The sequence below is a fragment of the Chelmon rostratus genome, chromosome 7, assembly GCF_017976325.1.
Source record: "Chelmon rostratus isolate fCheRos1 chromosome 7, fCheRos1.pri, whole genome shotgun sequence".
NCBI classification, from domain to species: Eukaryota; Metazoa; Chordata; class Actinopteri; order Chaetodontiformes; family Chaetodontidae; genus Chelmon; species Chelmon rostratus.
The window spans coordinates 28,874,546-28,894,164 of NC_055664.1; the positions used below are offsets into that span (position 1 = coordinate 28,874,546).

The following is a 19,619-nucleotide window of genomic DNA, read 5'->3' on the forward strand; positions in this document are numbered from 1 at the left end:
CCGATGTTCTACATAGTTGCTCTTTTTTTGCTGACACTGATTAAACCTGAGAAACCATCATTAATGTTTTCTGATGAGGTCACGCTGGGTGTCCTCCATCAGATTTAAAACAGAGTTTGAGGGAGGAGGGACTCACATCACGACAGCAGCAGGACAACAGACGAGGTTACCACCTTATTTCTGTCATTTGTAACCGAAGCATTATGGTGATTTTGAAGGGAAACGGTTCGTTTGGGGCCGTTTGACTGAATTCCATCTGTTATAATGAATCTGTTCAGTACCATGCTGCCCTCCATTAATACGTGCTTGATGTGTGAGCTGCACATGTGGCAGAACAAGCAGATGTTTAGAACACACACATTATAACCAGTAAGACCCAGTAAGTCCACAACAAACATGCAGCTAAACTGTTGCTTTGTGTGCAGAGTCCAGTTATAGCGAACCAGTCGGATGCTCATGACAAACTCCACTCAGGTGTCATCTTTCACTCTTGTTGCCTACTTTGACACCGGGCTGTTTAAATACTTATATTTCATGATTGTAATGTCTCTGTATATTTTCATTCTTGTGGCCAACCTGCTGCTCATCGTGGTGATCTGCATGAACAGAAGCTTACATGAGCCTATGTACCTGTTCCTGTGCAGCCTGTTTGTGAATGAACTGTATGGTAGTACAGGCTTGTTTCCGTTCCTTCTGCTGCAGATTCTCTCTGACGTTCACACTGTTTCTGCTTCCTGTTGCTTCCTGCAGATCTTCTGCATTTACTCTTATGGAAGTATAGAATTTTTAAACTTAGCCGTCATGTCTTACGACAGATATCTGGCAATCTGTTGTCCTCTGCAGTATAACTCACGTATGACAGCTAACAAAGTTGCCATCCTTGTTGCTCTGATATGGTTTCTCATATTTCTTGTGAATGTCGCTACGTTGCCTTTGATTGTTCCTTTACGGCTGTGTGGAAACACAATTAACAAGGTGTACTGTGACAACCACTCCATTGTGAAACTGGCGTGCTCCGACACCAGACTCAACAACATCTATGGCCTCATTGTTAGCTCCTTGTCAGTCTTCGGTCCTCTACTTTTAATCTTCTACACCTACGTGAGGATCCTTCAGGTGTGTTTTTCTGGCTCTAAGCAGACGAGGCAGAAAGCCGTCAGCACTTGCACGCCTCACCTGGCCTCCCTGCTCAACTTCTCTTTTGGGGCTTGCTTTGAAATATTACAGAGCAGGTTCAACATGAACTTTGTGCCCAACGTGTTACGAATTTTCTTATCTTTGTACTTTCTGACATGCCCACCGCTCTTCAACCCTGTGATGTACGGCCTCAAACTGTCCAAAATACGAGTTACGTGTAAAAGTATGATTAAAAATGTCGGCTGTTAGTTTTAGCAGCCAACCAACAGATTTTCCTGTTTTCTTGTGAATGTAAATGAGCCACTGAAAGTACATGAGATTGATTTTACATATGTGATTGGTTCAGTAGATGTGACCTGTAGTTTAACTACGCTAACCTGAACCTGCAGTCGACTCACTGAACATGAACAGACAGACAGGTGAACACACAGGTGAACAGACAGACAGGTGAACAGACAGACAGACAGGTGAACAGACAGACAGGTGAACAGACAGACCAGCAGCAGCTGTTCACTTGGCTCCTTCCTTTTGTCACAGTTCTTCAGGACCTTTTCATGTGACCTGAGTTCTGCAGGATCAGATCCAAACCTCCACATCCTCTCCTGAAACTTCCTCCAGGGTTTTATTTTTATCAGCCCGACAGCAGAGATTAGGATATGAGTCATTTATTCACAGCTGCTCAACGTGTTTCTGTGAGATACTTTCTATTTGTAAAAAACTGCTTTAGGAATCCTTCTGCTTCCTGTGGGAACCCACACTGCCATTATCTGATCTATTATCAGTCCTGAATGCAAAATCTGTGATCCAAAGATAAAAAACACAAAGTCAAACCACAACTCTGGAGCCAAATCACAATTTATTGATTTAAAACAAGAATAAAAGACTGAATGACAACAACATCTAAGTTCTAAGCCTGCACAACGTAGAGTAAACCCCCCCCCCCAAATTCAAACCATGGACTGAGCATCGAGCTCTGGCTCATTTCATCCCATAAAATAAGATAAGATAAGATAAAACTTTATTTATCCCCAGCCGGGGAAATTTGGGCATCACAGCAGCAGTGGGAAGAAAAACAGCAACAGAGATAAAGAAAAGTAGACTATATATATATATATATATATACATATTATACAAGCAAAATGAAATTTGACGATGTAAAAGAAAAAAATATAAAAAAAATGTGTAAAAAATACGTATTTGCCCCAATAGCTGTGGAAAACCTGCGACCTGCGGTAGTGTTCCTTCTTACAGGGTGGATGCAGCAGTCTGTTACTGGAGGACCTGCTGAGGGCCCCCACCGTGTCGTGCAGGGGGTGGGAGGGGTTGTCAGTGGTAGATGTCAGCTTGGCTAACATCCTCCTCTCACCTACATCCTCAGTGGTGTCCAGAGGACAGTCCAGGACAGAACCAGGTCTCTTTCTGTCCCTCTCAGAGCTTCCACAGCCCCAGCAGACCACTGAGTAAAAGACTGCAGATGCAACCACAGAGTCATAGAAAGTCCTCAGTAATGTCCTACAGACTCCAAAGGACCTCAGTCTTCTCAGCAGATGGAGACGACTTTGGTCCTTCCTGTACAGGACATCAGTGTTAGTGGACCAGTCCAGTTTATTGTTGAGGTGGACACCAGGTATTTGTACTCCTCCATGATCTCAATGTCCAAACCCTGGATGCACACCGGTGTAGTCTGTGGTGCTTTCCTGCAGAAGTCAGTCTCCTTGGTCTTGCTGGTGTTGATGTGCAGGTGGTTTAGTCCACACCAGTCGACAAAGTTAGTGATCCTCACTGTGCTACCAGTGCTGTCCAGGTGGGAAAGAGAGCGATGGAGCAGGTAGATGACGTCTTCCACACCAAAGCCTGGACAATATGCTAACTGTAGGGGGTCCAGCTCGCTGCCCACCAGGTGATGAAGATGGTTGAGTATCCTCTCCAGTGTCTTCATCAGGTGGGAAGTCAAGGCTACAGGCCTGGAGTGGTTGGGCTCCCTGGGATGCACAGTCTTTGGCACTGGAACCACACAGGAGGTTTTCCACAGGGCAGGACCTCTCTCCAGGCTGAGGCTCATGTTAAAGATGTTCTGAACGACCCCCCAGAGCTGATCTGCAGAGTACCTGATCAGCCTGGAGCTGATGCCATCAGGGCCAGTGGCCTTCCTCATCTTTGTTCTCCTGAGCTCCTTCCTCACCTGATCCGCTGTTATGGAGAGGCCAGGTGGGGGGCAGGGGGGTGGCTCCTGTTGGGGGAGGAGGGGGGCTGGGTTGGGCTGGGCAGATTCTGGGCCCCTGTCGTTGTCACTGCTGTGGCCTGAGATGGTTTCCCCTGCAGGCGCTCCTCCAGCTTCCTCCTGTAGCTCTCTTTGCCTCTCCTGATCTCTCTTTTCAGCTCCCTCTGCACCCTCTTCAACTCAGTTCTGTCCCCAGACTTAAAAACCCCTTTCTTCTCATTCAGTAGGGTTTTCAGTTCAGGGGACACCCAGGGTTTGTTATTTGGGAAACACCGCACCTTCCTGGTCGGCACAGTGTTGTCCACACAGAAGCTAATGTAGTCCGAGATGCATGTTGTCAAACTGTCCATGTCCTCCCCGTGAGGACTGCACAACACTTCCCAGTCTGTGGTGTCAAACAGTCCCTCGGTCTGGTTAGCGCCGTCAGCTCTTCCATCTTATTAGGGAAATCTTACATTCCCCCATAATAAACCGTTGTCGCTTGTCCCGGCACTTCACTCTTTTACTTTAACACTTATATACAGGTACTACACGTGGATATGTGCAGCTCTGAAGTACATCTACACGTTTGAGGTATTTCTACTGTCCAATTTCCATTCCATCTGCTACTTTTATATTGATACTTTGTCCACCATTGGTTTTTGCAGCACTACAGTTACTACAGATGATGCATTTGTAAAGACCAAAACTACCTGACAGTATAGAAAGTTCATAGAAATAAAATAAATATTAATGTTCTCATATTTACTGAATTTGTATGAATTCTATGAAAACTGGCTAATTAAGAATATTTACTTGCTAAAAAAAACTGTTTTATCTCGGTTTGTCACTAGAAATAGTCCAATAAAATCTATGTGTGCACTTCAGTACAGTATGGTTCAGGTCCAGGAGTAAGATCTCCATGTGATTGGATCAGCCTGCTCCGCCTGACGCACCTGATGTGATGAGTTATTAATGATTTCAGTTGGTTTGGAGTCAAAGCGGCTGGTCTGACTTTATGTTTGCTGCTGAGACACTGACTCAGTCGACTGCTGTTTGGTCATTAAAGGTCTTCGTCGAGGAGAACGGGTCACAGCAGCGCAGGAAACAGGCTGAGGAGGCTGGAAACATTAACAGTGAAATAAATGAATGAGAAAAGCTCCACAGGCCTTGTTGATGTCAGAAACTGTAGCTTCCTGTTCAGAGTCAAACTGCAGAGGCAGGAAACAATCATTGGTTTATGACACACACTCTAATCTGTCTGAATACAACGAGTTCTCACTTTACATTAAAGACATTCAGCTCACTTCTGACACCGTGTGGTGCAGACTACCTTTTCTACATCAGTATAGATTTATTGTGTTTGTGTGAGCCTCAGTTCACACAAGCAGAACAGGTGCGGTGTAAAGGGCTGATGAAATGAAAGCTCATTTGTTTGATGACTTTTGCTTACGACAGATTTAGACATTACATTATATAACATTATAAAGCTGCATGGAATAACTCAAAGCAAGCCCCAAGGAAAAGTCCAGCAGGGAGGCCAGGTGAGGTGTGCAGGTGCTGACTGTCTCGTCTGTTTGAGCCCAGAAAACAAACCAGAAGAAGCTAAAACTGGAAGCACCGAGGATTGTAGTATTAATGCAGTCAGTCCAGATCCATCAACAAATCCATCATCATCATAAACAGACTGACACATTCTTACGAGCAGTCCCTGAACGCAGCACGCGCAGAGCCGCTGATATCACATCAATGCATTGTGTTTTATTTTTTGTTGAAGTAAAAGAGAAAACCACAACTCTGTGAAACTACACACAGTTTGTCTGTGAGTAACTTTACAGTCACACAGTGAACGAAGCAGCAGACTCACACACTACTGCGGTGCATTCAGCGGCAATTCTACGATCTGAAATGATGATATTTATCTTTGTATTCTGTCATCTGACCACAGTTTGTTTCCAGCTCCTTAAATCTTAAGTCAAATATTGAAATGAAGTTACAGAGTGCAGCGTAGCGTGGCTCTTTGTTTAGTAAAAAGATGAAGGACAAAGCGGCCTCAGCTTCACATTATTGTATTTAAATTCACGTGGAGGAAACGAGTCTGTGATCCAGATTAACAGTGTGGTCATCACAGCTGAGGAAGGCAGAGATCTGATTTTAGATCTTTATGAATTCATATAAAAGCCAAACAAGAAGCAGACTGAAGAGGAAGGAAACAGATCAAAACGTGATTAAAACGAAATGAATAAAAACAGATTTTTTTAAAAAGATGTGTCCACTAAAACAGCTGAATGGTGATGTGTGCAGATATCAATATGTGTCAAATACAAAGGCCGTGTATAAAGTACAAAGAGACGTGTATCTGTCGTTGGTTAAATACATAATGTGATATAAATATAAAGTATATCGGTGTAATTGTACGTTTAGTTTCCTGTCAGTTAATACACGCCGTGTTGCACACGACTGTTTCTACACCTGTCGCACGTCTTCTCAGGAGTGATGTTGAAGTAAATAAATGTTCTCTCTGTGTCTCATTAGAAACCGGAGCACAGTTCTATGTCACAATACTACAAAGGTGTGACTGAAGTGACGCGATAAGAAAACCTCTTGGACATTTATTAATAGTCTGCACATTAATTATCTGATTTTGATATGAAACTCTTACACGTGTCACGGATTTTAGACAGTTTGAGGCCGTACATCACAGGGTTGAAGAGCGGCTGGCATGTCAGAAAGTACAATGATAAGAAAATTCGTAACACGTTGGGCACAAAGTTCATGTTGAACCTGCTCTGTAATATTTCAAAGCAAGCCCCAAAAGAGAAGTTGAGCAGGGAGGCCAGGTGAGGCGTGCAGGTGCTGACGGCTTTCTGCCTCGTCTGCTTAGAGCCAGAGAAACACACCTGAAGGATCCTCGCGTACGTGTGGAGGATTAACAGCAAAGCACCAAAGATTGTGCCAAAAGTGGCAACGAGTCCATAGAAGTTAATGAGGGTGGTGTCGGAGCACGGCAGCTTGACGACTGAGTGGCTGTCACAGTAAACTTTGTTAATGATGTTTCCACACAGCTGCAACGGAGAAGTCAAAGACAGCAAAACAACCATCGCACAACAAGGATAGAACCACGAGACAGCAATGAGCAGGGCGATCTTATTACGTGTCATACGTGTGTTATACTGCAGAGGACGACAGATCGCAACATATCTGTCGTAAGACATGATGGCTAAGTTCAGATATTCAACAGCTCCATAAGAGTGTACGCAGAAGATCTGCAGGAAGCAACAGGAAGCAGAAACAGTGTGAACGTCAGAGAGAATCTGCAGCAGAAGGAACGGAAACAAGCCTGTACTACCATACAGTTCATTCACAAACAGGCTGCACAGGAACAGGTACATAGGCTCATGTAAGCTTCTGTTCATGCAGATCACCACGATGAGCAGCAGGTTGACGCTGACAATGAAAATATACAAACACATGACGGTCATGAAATAGAAGTACCTAAAAGTTCCAGCATCGAAGTAGGCAGCCAGAGTGAAATGTGAAGGCTGAGTGGAGTTGATCATGATCCTCTGCACGCTGGAGAACGGTTCTATTACCTGTTGTTATAGATTTGTATGAATTTCACGAGCTTCAGCTTGGACTGAGACATCCTGATCAACAACATCGAGCACGGGTTCATTGTCATGGAAACAGTTTCAGCAAACAGCTTCTCCAGCCAGTCAGCAGACGCTGAATTCAGGAGGCGAGTTTGAAGGCTGCTTGTTGTCCTGCTGCAGTCACGCAGTCACCGAGCTGAAACTGCTCCGACTCGCAGCAGCAGACGACTCGTTATGAAGAGTCCCACCGATGGTCAGCTCACGTCAGCAGAAAGAGGAAACTCAGACTAAATCTGCTGTTTGTTGTCATCGATGACAAGTTATGTTCCGGTATTCTGCCCATCGTGGCTGCTCATCCTGCTCAGGGGTGCGGGGTCAGGAGCCAATCACAGCACGGCACGTTCTGATTGTCACGGTCACACATCAGTCCTGAAAATGTTCTGTCCCCGGAACAGAAGCACGCCATCGGGGGCGGTCCTGGGGTACAAGTACAATGTCATGTCCCGCCGTGTCTGATGTGTTAAGTCTTGTCGTGCATTTCCTGTTTTATTGTGAAACCCTAACTCGCCTCTCATTTCAGACCCTGACTTCCTGATGTGTTTCCCGCCTGTCTGACTGTCTGCCCCGCCCTGATTGTCTCCACCTGTTCAGATTGTCTTGTACGTCTTGTGCTCCTGGTATCTCGTCTCGTTACCCGTCCTGTTCGTCGTGCCAGTTTTTGTATTTTTGATTCTTTAGTGTTTTTTGGGTTAGGGTTTTCAAAGTTGTTCCATTGAGCTTAAACAGATCATCTGGAGTCAGCCGAGCAAAGGCCTGAGTTAGTAATGAAGTCAATGATCCCTCGCTCCATCTTTTTTCACCTCACTGTGTGTGTGTGTGTGCACACCTGCTGTTCTGTTTCAAGAATGTAAACTTTTTAAAATATATTCCAACATGTTCTGAATGTTTAAAAAAGTTTTAAATCGTATTTCTCAGGAAACAGGAAATGGTTTGGACGTGTTCCTGGGATTAAACCCTGACATAGAGGCGACCGTTCACACCAACGTTACCGATTCTATCGTCAGAAATTCATCGTCCAACCTAAACTACATGTGAAGCACCCAGAGCAAGTCCACACAGACATGTGAGAACATGCTGACTTCACTAATAAGAATAAGGTTTCAGGACGCCAGGAAAACTCGTGGAAAGCAGCTGAAGGATCTGGAGGATCTTGGCCACAGTTGGGGGTAAGATGGAGCATTGACAGGCAGATCCAAGCTACGTCAGCATTAATGCAGGCGGTGGAAAGAGGAGAAGTCTGAAGGAGAGGCTCTGGTTTACTGAATAATCTGCTGTCTAACCCTCAGACTTCACCGCGACCTTTGGGCAATGACCAAGAGAATGAGGTCAAGTAATCGAGTTTCCTGATGAAAGGGTGACGAGTTCGGACATCCAGAAGGAACGTGGACTTGACCTGCTGGACTTTACCTTTGACAGGTAAGATTCTACAGAACAAATGGTGAGAGTCACGTGGTAACTGCTGCCACGTTACAGACGTGCTCAGCCTGGGGTCTCCCAACAAGAGAGAGCAGAACTTATAAATGAACAGGTAACCTCAACTGTGTGTCCGGTCTGAACCTCAGATCAGGTTTGAGGATTCTGAGGTGGACATCAGGCAGTTTTAAGACCTGATTGCTTTGAACTTACAGTAAAAGTAAAACAGGAAGTCACACGTCAAACTGGTGCTCAGTTTGCTGAGTTTGTGGTGCCTGGTTTACGTCACGGCGCCCGTCCAGGTGCAGCATCACCGGGTCTGATGTCGTCTTTCTGTGGGTTCGGTTTGACCTGATCCAGGCCACCGTCAGCGTGAGACCAAAACATGATGTTAGCTCATACATGTTTTCCCAAGCTTTGCCTGGGGGGCCGTGACGCTCTCCCAGACCACATGAGATCTGTAATCCCCCCAGCACCCCTTGGTCCCTTCCCAGTACGTGTGTGTGTGTATTTTTAATTGGTGTGCAAAAGCTTCTTAATTACGTCCTCTGGAATCAGGGGACGGTGCACTAACGAGCTGTTACAGAACGATATTCCCCCCGCACCACAGGACACACGACTGACCCTTCAGAAGGCTGAATGTTGAAACCATGACGTACCGCTGCAGCTGACTGAGTGACAGCTGTGAAACAACGCAGTTCATCAGCTGCTGAACAAGCTAAAGCCGAGCTGTCAGGATCTGGGGGGGTGGGCTGGATGATGTGCTAGAGGGGAGCTTCTGTAAAGTCACCATGATGAAACAATTATCTCATAATTTTTAAGACGCGTGCAGCTGTTAATGTTTGTGATGTGAGTGGTTATCCATAAATGAAACAATCCATTAAACAAACACGTTTATTGATCATGTGTCTCATCGGTTCATCAGCTGCTTCCGCTTCCTGAAACTGGACGTGACATTTGTGCTTCCTGCTGGTGAACTAATAATTATACAAAAAGCATTTCTCAGTGTGACACAAGCTTTAAATCATGATTATCACTGCGTCAATCTTCATCTCTGTTTCAATAATACACAACGAATCATTTTACATCATTTTCCAACCAATGACAAAGTGCTCACTGAGTGTTTATCAAGCACGACCAATCACAATCAAACAGCATTAGAGTTCCACATTTAGGCAAAAATTAGATTTTTACATATGTTACGGATGTTTGACATATTCAGGCCGTACAGTAAGGGGTTGAAGAGCGGCTGGCATATGAGCCAGTACAATGATAAAAATATTCGTAAAGTATTGGGCACATTTGTCATGTTGAACCTGCTCTGCATGATTTCAAAGCAAGCCCCAAAAGAGAAGTTGAGCAGGGAGGCCAGGTGAGGCGTGCAGGTGCTGACGGCTTTCTGCCTCGTCTGCTTCGAGCCAGAAAAACACACCTGAAGGATCCTGACATAGGTGTAGAAGATCAGAGTTACAGGACACGAGACTGTGAGAAAAGTGACGACGAGTCCGTAGATGTTGTTGACCGTCGTGTCGGAGCACGCCAGTTTAACGATGGCGTAGTTGTCGCAGTACACCTTGTTGATGGTGTTCCCACACAGCCGTAACGGAGCGCTCAGCGTCGTTGGGAGAAGACATAAAACAGCAGCGTACGACCATTCAGCAGCAATCAGCACTGTGATTTTGTTACGTTTCATACGTGAGTTATACTGCAGAGGATGACAGATCGCAACATATCTGTCGTAAGACATGACGGCTAAGCTGAAAAACTCCACACAAGCATAAGAGTAAACGCAGAAGATCTGCAGGAAGCAACAGGAAGCAGAAACAGTGTGAACGTCAGAGAGAATCTGCAGCAGAAGGAACGGAAACAAGCCTGTACTACCATACAGTTCATTCACAAACAGGCTGCACAGGAACAGGTACATAGGCTCATGTAAGCTTCTGTTCATGCAGATCACCACGATGAGCAGCAGGTTGGCGCAAACTATAACGATATATAACAACACGACAATGAGAAAAAAGACGTATTTTAAGAGACCGGAGTCAAAGTAGGCAGAAAGAGTGAAATATGAAACCTGAGTGGAGTTCGTCATCGTCGTCCTCACAGATCATAAGAAACCAAACTCACTCTGGTCACTGTGATGTTTGGTGTTCTGCTGCTGCAGTCAGACTCCGTGACGGAGCTGAAGCTGCTTCTTTTAGCCTTTCAGTCGGTGTCCGCCCACCGCAGACCGCAGAGGCTGACCTCATTATCACAGGAACCACCGCCGACTTATCTGAGACATGGCTCGGGAATAACAACCTGGACTTCCAAGTAGAGATTCGTTTTTAGTTTTTAATCCTTGAATTATACTCATAGAGACACAGAAATGCTGAACAGGTGGTAAAAAGTGAAAACCAGACCTCAGCAGCCTGACTGATCACAGAACTTCAGTAGTGCTCTCCATCAGGAGGACACAGGAACCTGGTTCTGCTCACGGTCTCTGCCTGGTCAAAGGAGGTTTCTCCTCTCCGCCAAGTGCTTGCTCATGGTGGAATTGTTGGGTCTAGACCTGGTCTACCCTCTACGTAAAGAAAAGGTGTGAAACCAATCGTCTTAGTCCTTAAATATATTGTTACCATGAATTCATAAAATTCTGTGACAGAGCTCAGAGAGAGATGACATGAGAGCAAAATGTTAAAAATGGAAGGAGACGGCCTGGCCATCAGGAGGAACCTCATCTGGTCTGAGGACATTTCAACCAAGTCCAGTCATTTTCTGCCTAACCTGAGTTCTGTAATCTGCAGGCTCTGCTGTCGGCTCCAGGGTTGGGTTGGTCCTACCACGACTGTCAGAGACATAAGAAATCAAGTCCGGTCCTTTTTACAAACCTTAAACAACAAATAACAGTTACCTCTCTGTTAGCTGGTCATCATGACACATCTGGATCTTACCTGGATTAAACTGCCAACTGTTTTTTGCTTGAACACATTATGAAATAAATGCTGATAACTGATACCTGTGATGGTTTTAGAATAATGACACCGTCGCTGAGGAGGCGGAGCAGCAGGTCGATGGTCGAGATCATTTCAGATCATTGGATCTCCTTTGATTGGCTTTTTTCCATCCGTTCCGTATGTTCTTGGATAGCTGGACCAGGGTGTGGACAAACCGACTGTCATTTTGTTCTTGTTCTTATTTTCCTTGTGTTTCCACCCTTTGAGCTGCTGGAACTGTTCATTTCTCTTTGGAGATTAATAAAGTATCTATCTGTCTGTTTTCCTCTTCTGATCTCTGTGAGTGCAGGGCTGCCATGAAGCTCCAGGCCCTCAAGGGCCCCACAGGCTCCAGGCTCACTTTGTGGCAACTAGTTTGCAGTGATTCCCTAATGTTGGTAGTACTGAAGGCCTCAGTAAAGAGCGGTGGGGGCTGTTTTGAAAGGTATAAAAAGAAGCAGAGTCTCAGCTCAGCGAGGAGGAGGCAGAGCAGCAGATGAAGGTCAGGACTCGTGGCAGCAGCCTGAGCTGAATGATCTCCAATGAGAGGACTCGTCACTCTCCTGAACACACTGACAGCTGAACAGGGAGGATGGTGGTAAACTCTACAGACATCTCATATTTCACACTCAGTGCCTACTTTGACGCTGGTCTTTTTAAGTACTTCTCTCTCATCATCATCATGTCATTATATATTTTAACGGTTTGTGCCAACGTCTTCCTCATCGTGGTGATCTGCATGAACAGAAGCTTACATGAGCCTATGTACCTGTTCCTGTGCAGCCTGTTTGTGAATGAACTGTATGGTAGTACAGGCTTGTTTCCGTTCCTTCTGCTGCAGATTCTCTCTGACGTTCACACTGTTTCTGCTTCCTGTTGCTTCCTGCAGATCTTCTGCGTCTACACATATGCAAACGTACAGTTTTGTAACTTAGCCGTCATGTCTTACGACAGATATCTTGCGATCTGTTGTCCTCTGCGATACGCCGTGCATATGACTCACACCGCGGCGGCCACACTCATCATGGTAACATGGTTGTACCCTTTTCTTGCCATCGTTGTTTTGATATCATTGAGCGCCTCTTTACGGCTGTGTGGGAACATCATTAACAAAGTGTACTGTGACAACTACTCCATCGTTAAACTGGCGTGCTCCGACACCGCCGTCAACAACATCTACGGAATATTTTACACAATAGCAACAATTTGTGTTGTGATTCTGATCATTTTCACGTATATGAAGATCCTTCAGGTGTGTTTTTCTGGCTGTAAGCTGAGTCGACAGAAAGCCGTCAGCACCTGCACGCCTCACCTGGCCTCCCTGCTCAACTTCTCCTGTGGATGTTTCTTTGAAATAGTTCAGAGCAGGTTTGATATGAAGCACGTGCCTCGTATGTTGCGCATTTTTTTGTCATTATACTGGCTGACATGTCAGCCGCTCTTCAATCCTGTTTTGTACGGACTGAATCTCACCAAAATTCGCATCATGTGTAAAAGTCTTGTTTTTGGCCACAGGTGAATCATCATGGAATCTCATTTTTCATATTTCCTCAGATATTGTAACCGAAGAGGCTGAATGAAAACAACAACAATCGCGTCTGTGTGTTTATTGAAAGTGAATATTTCAAGCTTTATAAAAACATTTTGAAGAAATACATCGGTTTGAGTCTTCAGGACGAACCAGTGAGTTCGTGAAGTCTCTGAACTTATTCGACAGCAGAGAACTAGAAACAAAGCCTGGTCCACCAAACCAAGTCTTGCTCAGTCGGGTTCAGACTGTGACCGCCGTCTCAGTGGTGGTGGTAGGTGTAGCAGACAGCAGCTGATGGAGATTAAGGCTGTGATGAAGCAGCTTGAATGAAGTGCAGAGTCCTCCTTCCAGTGTTCTGCCTTTAAAAAAAGTCTTCCTGAGAGAACCGCCTGATGTTAACTGGAATTATTACAATTTAATTTCATGCTTTAATACAAACATACAGTGTGTCTGCGAGCAGAGCAGCTACAAGCATGAACATTTTGTAAAACCAGCATGAAAATGAAAAATCAACGTTTTTCTGCTTTGGCCTCGTTTGTAAATCTTATAATCTGTGTTTCTTTTTTGGCTCATCGACAATCATTCATGTCTAAATGCTGTTTCAAATAGCATCAACACAAACCTGTTTCTGGATCTGTGGCCTGCATTATAAATGAAATAATAAATTCACATTGTCAGAAATAAAATTGTAGGAAATGTGTTTTAGTATTTATTTAATCGTCATTTTATCAGGAAGTCTCTTTCAGATTAAGACCTTTCCAAGAGAGACCTGAGGACAGGAAGCACTCACAAGAACACAACTGGCAAACAGAAACACTATAATTACACAGTAAACTAGGACAGATAAACACAATAAAAACCTTAAAATCTCCAAGGAGGGAGAGTCGCAGTTGCAGTTCATGCCCTTTAAAATGTGCAGGGTCCCTGAAACCAGTTCTGGCAGCATTTGTGTGTGCATTAGGGATACCTGAGGCTCAGTCAGTCCTGGAGGGTGTCCTGTGGATTCTGGTTTCAGTGAGACAAGAGATGCGATGTTTTGAAGCAGCAGAGCTTCACTGATGAACAACCAGAGATGTCAGGAAGTCCATCTAACCGTGTGACAGAAGATGGGGAAGCATGATGATACCGAATATCTCCAGAGTCAAGAACAGACATGAAGGCCGACCGAACAGCAGCTTTACTGAAGTCGGACATTGTTTTATACAAGAAGCCTGTTTGTGTCTTTTTTGCATTTAAAACTAGTCTGAGATGAAGGAGTGATCATTGGAAAGCATCACAGGCCGACTGAGGATGAACCAGCGAAGACTGGAGACATCAGGACTATGAAGGAACACATTTGGAACAAACCAGAACATGTTTTATATTTTAGATTCTCCTTTTGCTTTGATGACAGCTTTGTGGCGTGCGAACAAGTCTGTGAAACAGGGGGGTTGGTAGACGCCATTAATCATAAAGGGGGACCTGTGGCTGAGCTGGTCAGTGAGTTGTGTGCGTATTCGACCCAGGGGAGGTGCGTGGCCCAGGAGGACGGAGTCGGGAGGCGACGCAGCATAGGATGGTTTTATTTGATATTGATTGGTGTGTTCCATCTGGCCGTTGGACTGGGGGTGGTATCTGGAGGTGAGACTGGTCGTGGCCCCCAGGGCCCAGCAGAACGCTTTCCAGACTTGTGATATGAACTGGGGGCCCGGTCAGAGACTGTGTCCAGGCGAATGCCATGGAGTCTAAATACATGGGTTACCAGGAGGTTGCTGGTCTCCAAGGCAGTGGGGGGCTTAGGGAGTGGAACACAATGTACCACCTTGGAGAACCGATAGTGAGAATGGTGCCGTTTCCTTCAGAGGGGGGCAGGCCAGTTACAAAATCCACCATGATGTGGGACCAGGGGCATGGAGGAATGGGTAAGGGTTGAAGCAGACCCACTGGGGGTTCGTGTGAGGATTTGCTTTGTGCGCATACGGTGCAGGCGGTGACGAAGGGCCCATTGAGGCCCACCAGAACCGCTGCCGAAACAGGGTGAGGGTGCGTGAGACTCCTGAATGGCAGGCTGTCCAGGACGAGTGCCTGCAAGTGAGTACCGAAGACCTAACCGCCGGGGGAACGAATAGCCGCCCTGGGGGGCATCTATCAGGCAAATGCTGGCCCTGCTCCACTTGTCACTGGACCGCCCCCGTTAGACATTTGGGAGAAAGTATGGTCTCACTGTTGCCCCCCCATGGTGAACTGCCAGGAGAGGGAGTCTGGCTTCACGTTCCTGGAGCCGGGACGGTAGGTAAGGGTGAAATGGAAATGGCCCACGAAGAGGCTCCTCAGCTGCGGTTTGGCAACTCTCGCTGGTCACATGGGTGGAGCCGTGCCTGGCCGGCATGGAATCTGGAGAGCTGGGCTGAGGACCAGTGGAGAGCCATCTCCTCCCCCTATCCTTCCGTTCCCTGTCTCTTTCCCTCAACCTGTTGGCTAGTCGTATGGCTAGGTCTATGAAGTGATTAAATGAGGTGCCGTCATCTCGTACCACTGGCTCATCTTTTATTGGCCCGTTGAAGAACACTGCTTTTCCTCAGAATATTGCTCAAAATCAGTAAGGAGGTCTGAGTGTTGGCCTGAAATAGCTACGGACCAGGCGGCTGCTTGTCCGGTGAGTAGGCTCATTACAAACACAACCTTAGATTGGTGAGTGGAATATGCGCTTGGTTGCTGAGTGAAAACTAGTGAGCATTGGTGGAGGAACTGTGCACCTACCCCTAAATCTCCTGAATACCTGGCAGGTATGGGGATGAACGGCTCTTGCTGGTAACTGGGTCAGCGGCTGAGTCCTTCATGGCCACCAGATGTTCACTCAGTTGGGTAACGCTGGCGATGAGCTGCTGCAGGTGCTTCATTACCTGGAGCAGGTAATTCATTACCTGGAGCAGGTAATTCATTACCTGGAGCAGGGATGACTCGGGCTGATTCACCATGGCTGCTTGGCTCGAGAGCGCCCGTTTGAGGTTTTCAGACTCTGCTGGGTCCATCCTTGGCCAGATTTTTCTGTTGCTTGCAACCAATGACAGCCGAGACCCAGATGCAGAGTCAAAAGAAAATGATTTTAATGATTGAACAAAAATTTCCTTTGCAGGTAAAAAAAACTCACTCTTAGTAAAACAAAAACAAAAATCACCACAGAGGGGAAAATAAAGAGCAAACACAAAATCACCATCAGAGAAAATCCCAGGTAGCCCAAGAGAAGGTGAAGAGAGGCAGGTGATCACTCAGGAGCACCAATGGTCAGACGAGAGCGAGGAGAATCGAATTGGTGATGGTTTAAGAAGCCGGGCTGATTACTGATGATGGGCAGGTGATGATGGGCAGGTGAGTCTATTGAGGCTCCCCCCTGAGGAGATCAGCCCCGCCTCTCTGTCACGCTCTACCTGCTGACAGAGAGGGAGGAAAGAAAACACAAAGTCAGAATCATGCAAAGCGTTGCACACCTGTGGCATCCTCTCAGTCCGCTTCATGAGGCACATGTTAAGGCACCAAGTTAACCTTTATCATCACTTTTCAGCATGCAGGGTGGTCTGATAGACGTCCACACGCAGCCTGTTGTCACTCCCAATGTGTTAAATGACGCATCATACAAAGTGAGAAAGCTCCATCTATGCAGGGGGGGGGGGGGATTCATTTTTGCAAGGGGCCGCATGAGAAACCTGAATTGTGTCAGAGGGCCCCACCAACAGGAGCTTCATTCTGCCACTGTAAAATGCAGTAAATTATATATTCTGAATAGCTGGTACTGGTAATCAGTACAATAAAAATAATCTGTAAATATTTATATAAATGTGAGGTTGTGGTGTGCAGGTCAAATAAGAAACTACTCCCAGACTTCATGTACTACCCACTTCTGTCCAAAGGTGCAGCAAACTGTCTGTGAGTTAACGCTCTCGCTCTGATGAAGTTCACTGTTAACATGGTTCAGGGGTCGGGGTGACTGGATGGGTCAGGCTCAGTCGTTCCACTGAGGAGACCAGAGTCTGTGTCCCGTGTGAAACCAAAAGGGAAGGCTGATTTCTAAAGTCTAAAGAAAGAAGAAGTCTCAACCTCTACAGGACCACGACTGAAAGCATCCTCTGCCTCAGTGTGACAGTGTGGTACGGCAGCTGGTGGTTAAAACTGCACAGGGCATCGTGGGCCGCCCCCTCCCTGACCTAGACTCTATATATGAAGGCCGGGTCAGGAAGAGGGCGAGATCCATCGCCACACCCCCAGCCATCCGGGCCACAGACTGTTTGTACCGCTTCCATCAGGAAAGCAGGAACATCCGCACCCCCACCAACAGACTGAGGGACAGCTTCTTCCCCAGAGCTGTCAGAGCTATCACCCCCAGCAGCCCCCCACTGGAGTGAGAGACTGTGAGGACTGTGAACCACTACACACCACACTTTACACCTACACCTCCACCTCCACCTGCACCTTCTGTGTACTGAACATTTAAGTACATTTAAGTACACACACGCTGAACTAAATTATTTACATTTTAGTATATTGGCACATTTCACTGTGTAGATTTTATTGTTTATTGTTTAGTATATTTTCATTCTGGTATATTTTTATTGCATTTACGAATATTTTTACTGCATGTTGGTTTATTTTATTGTAGTATCTTAATTTTATTCTCTCTAATCTTTCTTATCTTTCTTATTATCTGTTTCTAACATGGGGGTTGCAGTGAAAATTTCATTAACATGTCATGCTCAATGACAATAAAGACTCTTGAATCCTGAATAAAACAGCATATTCGTACAGTCATATTCTAAACATTGTAGCTTTAATAAAAGGATCAGAACAAGTTAACAACTACGTCTTATATATTTTTTGTATATTTTCAGCTGAAGTTAAATTTTGGTTTAATTGAAAATATCAAATTGAAAACTGTTACACAACAAATAAAACATGCATGAAATGAAAGTTATTATTGTGAATCACCTAAAATTTATCACAAAGGAAACATCTGTGAAATTTGATATTATTCAAAATCTAACAATACGTTTCTTTTTCACTCACTGGTCTGAAAGAACGAACAAGAAATCTGTTTGATTAAACATCCCACATCTAACCAGAGACCAGTTTCTTACATATGATACGGATTTTGGACATATTGAGTCCGTACATCACAGGGGTGAAAAGGGGCTGACATGTCAGAAAGTATATTGACAAAAATATTCACACCATGTTGGGAATAATTTTCATGTTGAACCTGCTCTGAACTATTTCAAAGAAAGTCCCAAAAGAGAAGTTGAGCAGGGAGGCCAGGTGAGGCGTGCAGGTGCTGACGGCTTTCTGCCTCGTCTGCTTAGAGCCAGAAAAACACACCTGAAGGATCCTCACGTAGGTGTAGAAGATCAGAGACAGTGGACATGGGATTGTGAGAGTGGCATAAATGAGTCCGTAGATGTTGTTGACTTTTGTGTCGGAGCACGCCAGTTTCACGATGGAGTAGATGTCACAGTACACCTTGTTAATAATGTTCCCACACAGCCGTAAAGGGACAATTAAGGATATCAAAACAACAACTGCAAGAAACGAGTACAACCAACTCAAAGAAATAAGCACAACGGCCTTGTTAGATGTCATACGTGTGTTATACTGCAGAGGACAACAGATCGCAACATATCTGTCAAAAGACATGACGGCTAAGCTGAAAAACTCCACAGTTCCATAAGAAAACAAGCAGAAGATCTGCAGGAAGCAACAGGAAGCAGAAACAGTGTGAACGTCAGAGAGAATCTGCAGCAGAAGGAACGGAAACAAGCCTGTACTACCATACAGTTCATTCACAAACAGGCTGCACAGGAACAGGTACATAGGCTCATGTAAGCTTCTGTTCATGCAGATCACCACGATGAGCAGCAGGTTGGTGCAAACTATTAAAATATATAATGACAAAGCAATGACAAAAAATATGTGTTTTAAATGGCCACTTTCAAAGTAGGCATTAAATGTGAAGTAAGAAACCTGACTCGAGTTGACCATGATCCTCAACACTTCACACTAATCATTTTAACTCATCTGACCTAAATAACATCAAGCACTCGTAAAGAAAGTTAAAGAAGTTCATTCTGTGGAGCAGTCATGACAAATACCTGAAACTAGCCCCTCCCACCCTGAAGAACGCTGCTGATAAGCTAAACAACACAATTCATCACATCGTATGAATTCTCTCATCCATCGTCCGCCGTGCTGTGATCATACCTGAACCCGTCCTAACTGAACTGAAGCTCTGCTTCTGCTTCTTTAAAACCTTCACGTTAGAGGACGCCCACAGCAGCAGAGTGACCTCATTCTCAAAGGACCAGAGACTGATGCTGATTTCCATCTGATGGAAAAAGTCCACTCAAAGGTAAAAGATATGGAGAAGACGGCTCCAGAAAAGAGAATCTTATTTACTTTCTTGCCTCTTAGCTCGTTAGTTTTATTTAGGTCACTACTTCAGAACGAATCTCCAGCAGCCCCTCTGAAACCCAACACATGGTCCAGGAACACTCCTGCCAGCTGGTCAGCTCATGTCCTCAAAGTCTGGCCTGACACCTTCTTCTTCAGCCCTGCTATAAGCCAGCCTTTCTCCAGATCTGTGGGCAGTATCCCGGGCTTTCAGCAGGGACCGCACTGTGCTGTCCAGCCATGGTTTCTGGTTGGGAAACACTGTGATGGTCTAACAGGGAGGACAGCATCAGTGC

The 19,619-nt window shown here is 45.4% G+C and overlaps 5 protein-coding genes across 5 annotated transcripts; 2 read left to right on the forward strand and 3 right to left on the reverse strand.

The window, feature by feature from the left end:
* The first annotated feature begins 450 nt into the window (after positions 1-450).
* Positions 451-1,386, forward strand: LOC121608672 (olfactory receptor 11A1-like). Its single transcript, XM_041939945.1, has one exon. It carries the CDS (start codon positions 451-453, stop codon positions 1,384-1,386), a length of 936 nt encoding a protein of 311 aa, XP_041795879.1.
* Positions 1,387-5,967: 4,581 nt separating this feature from the next.
* Positions 5,968-6,897, reverse strand: LOC121608673 (olfactory receptor 142-like). Its single transcript, XM_041939947.1, has one exon. The coding sequence runs from the start codon at positions 6,895-6,897 to the stop codon at positions 5,968-5,970; it is 930 nt and encodes a 309-aa protein (XP_041795881.1).
* A 2,677-nt stretch (positions 6,898-9,574) lies between these two features.
* Positions 9,575-10,495, reverse strand: LOC121608674 (olfactory receptor 10A6-like). The gene has a single exon (XM_041939948.1). The coding sequence runs from the start codon at positions 10,493-10,495 to the stop codon at positions 9,575-9,577; it is 921 nt and encodes a 306-aa protein (XP_041795882.1).
* A 1,475-nt stretch (positions 10,496-11,970) lies between these two features.
* LOC121608675 (olfactory receptor 52D1-like) lies at positions 11,971-12,897 on the forward strand. The gene has a single exon (XM_041939949.1). It carries the CDS (start codon positions 11,971-11,973, stop codon positions 12,895-12,897), a length of 927 nt encoding a protein of 308 aa, XP_041795883.1.
* Positions 12,898-18,105: 5,208 nt separating this feature from the next.
* On the reverse strand, positions 18,106-18,915 carry LOC121609687 (olfactory receptor 49-like). The gene has a single exon (XM_041941373.1). It carries the CDS (start codon positions 18,913-18,915, stop codon positions 18,106-18,108), a length of 810 nt encoding a protein of 269 aa, XP_041797307.1.
* Between the last annotated feature and the right edge of the window lie 704 nt (positions 18,916-19,619).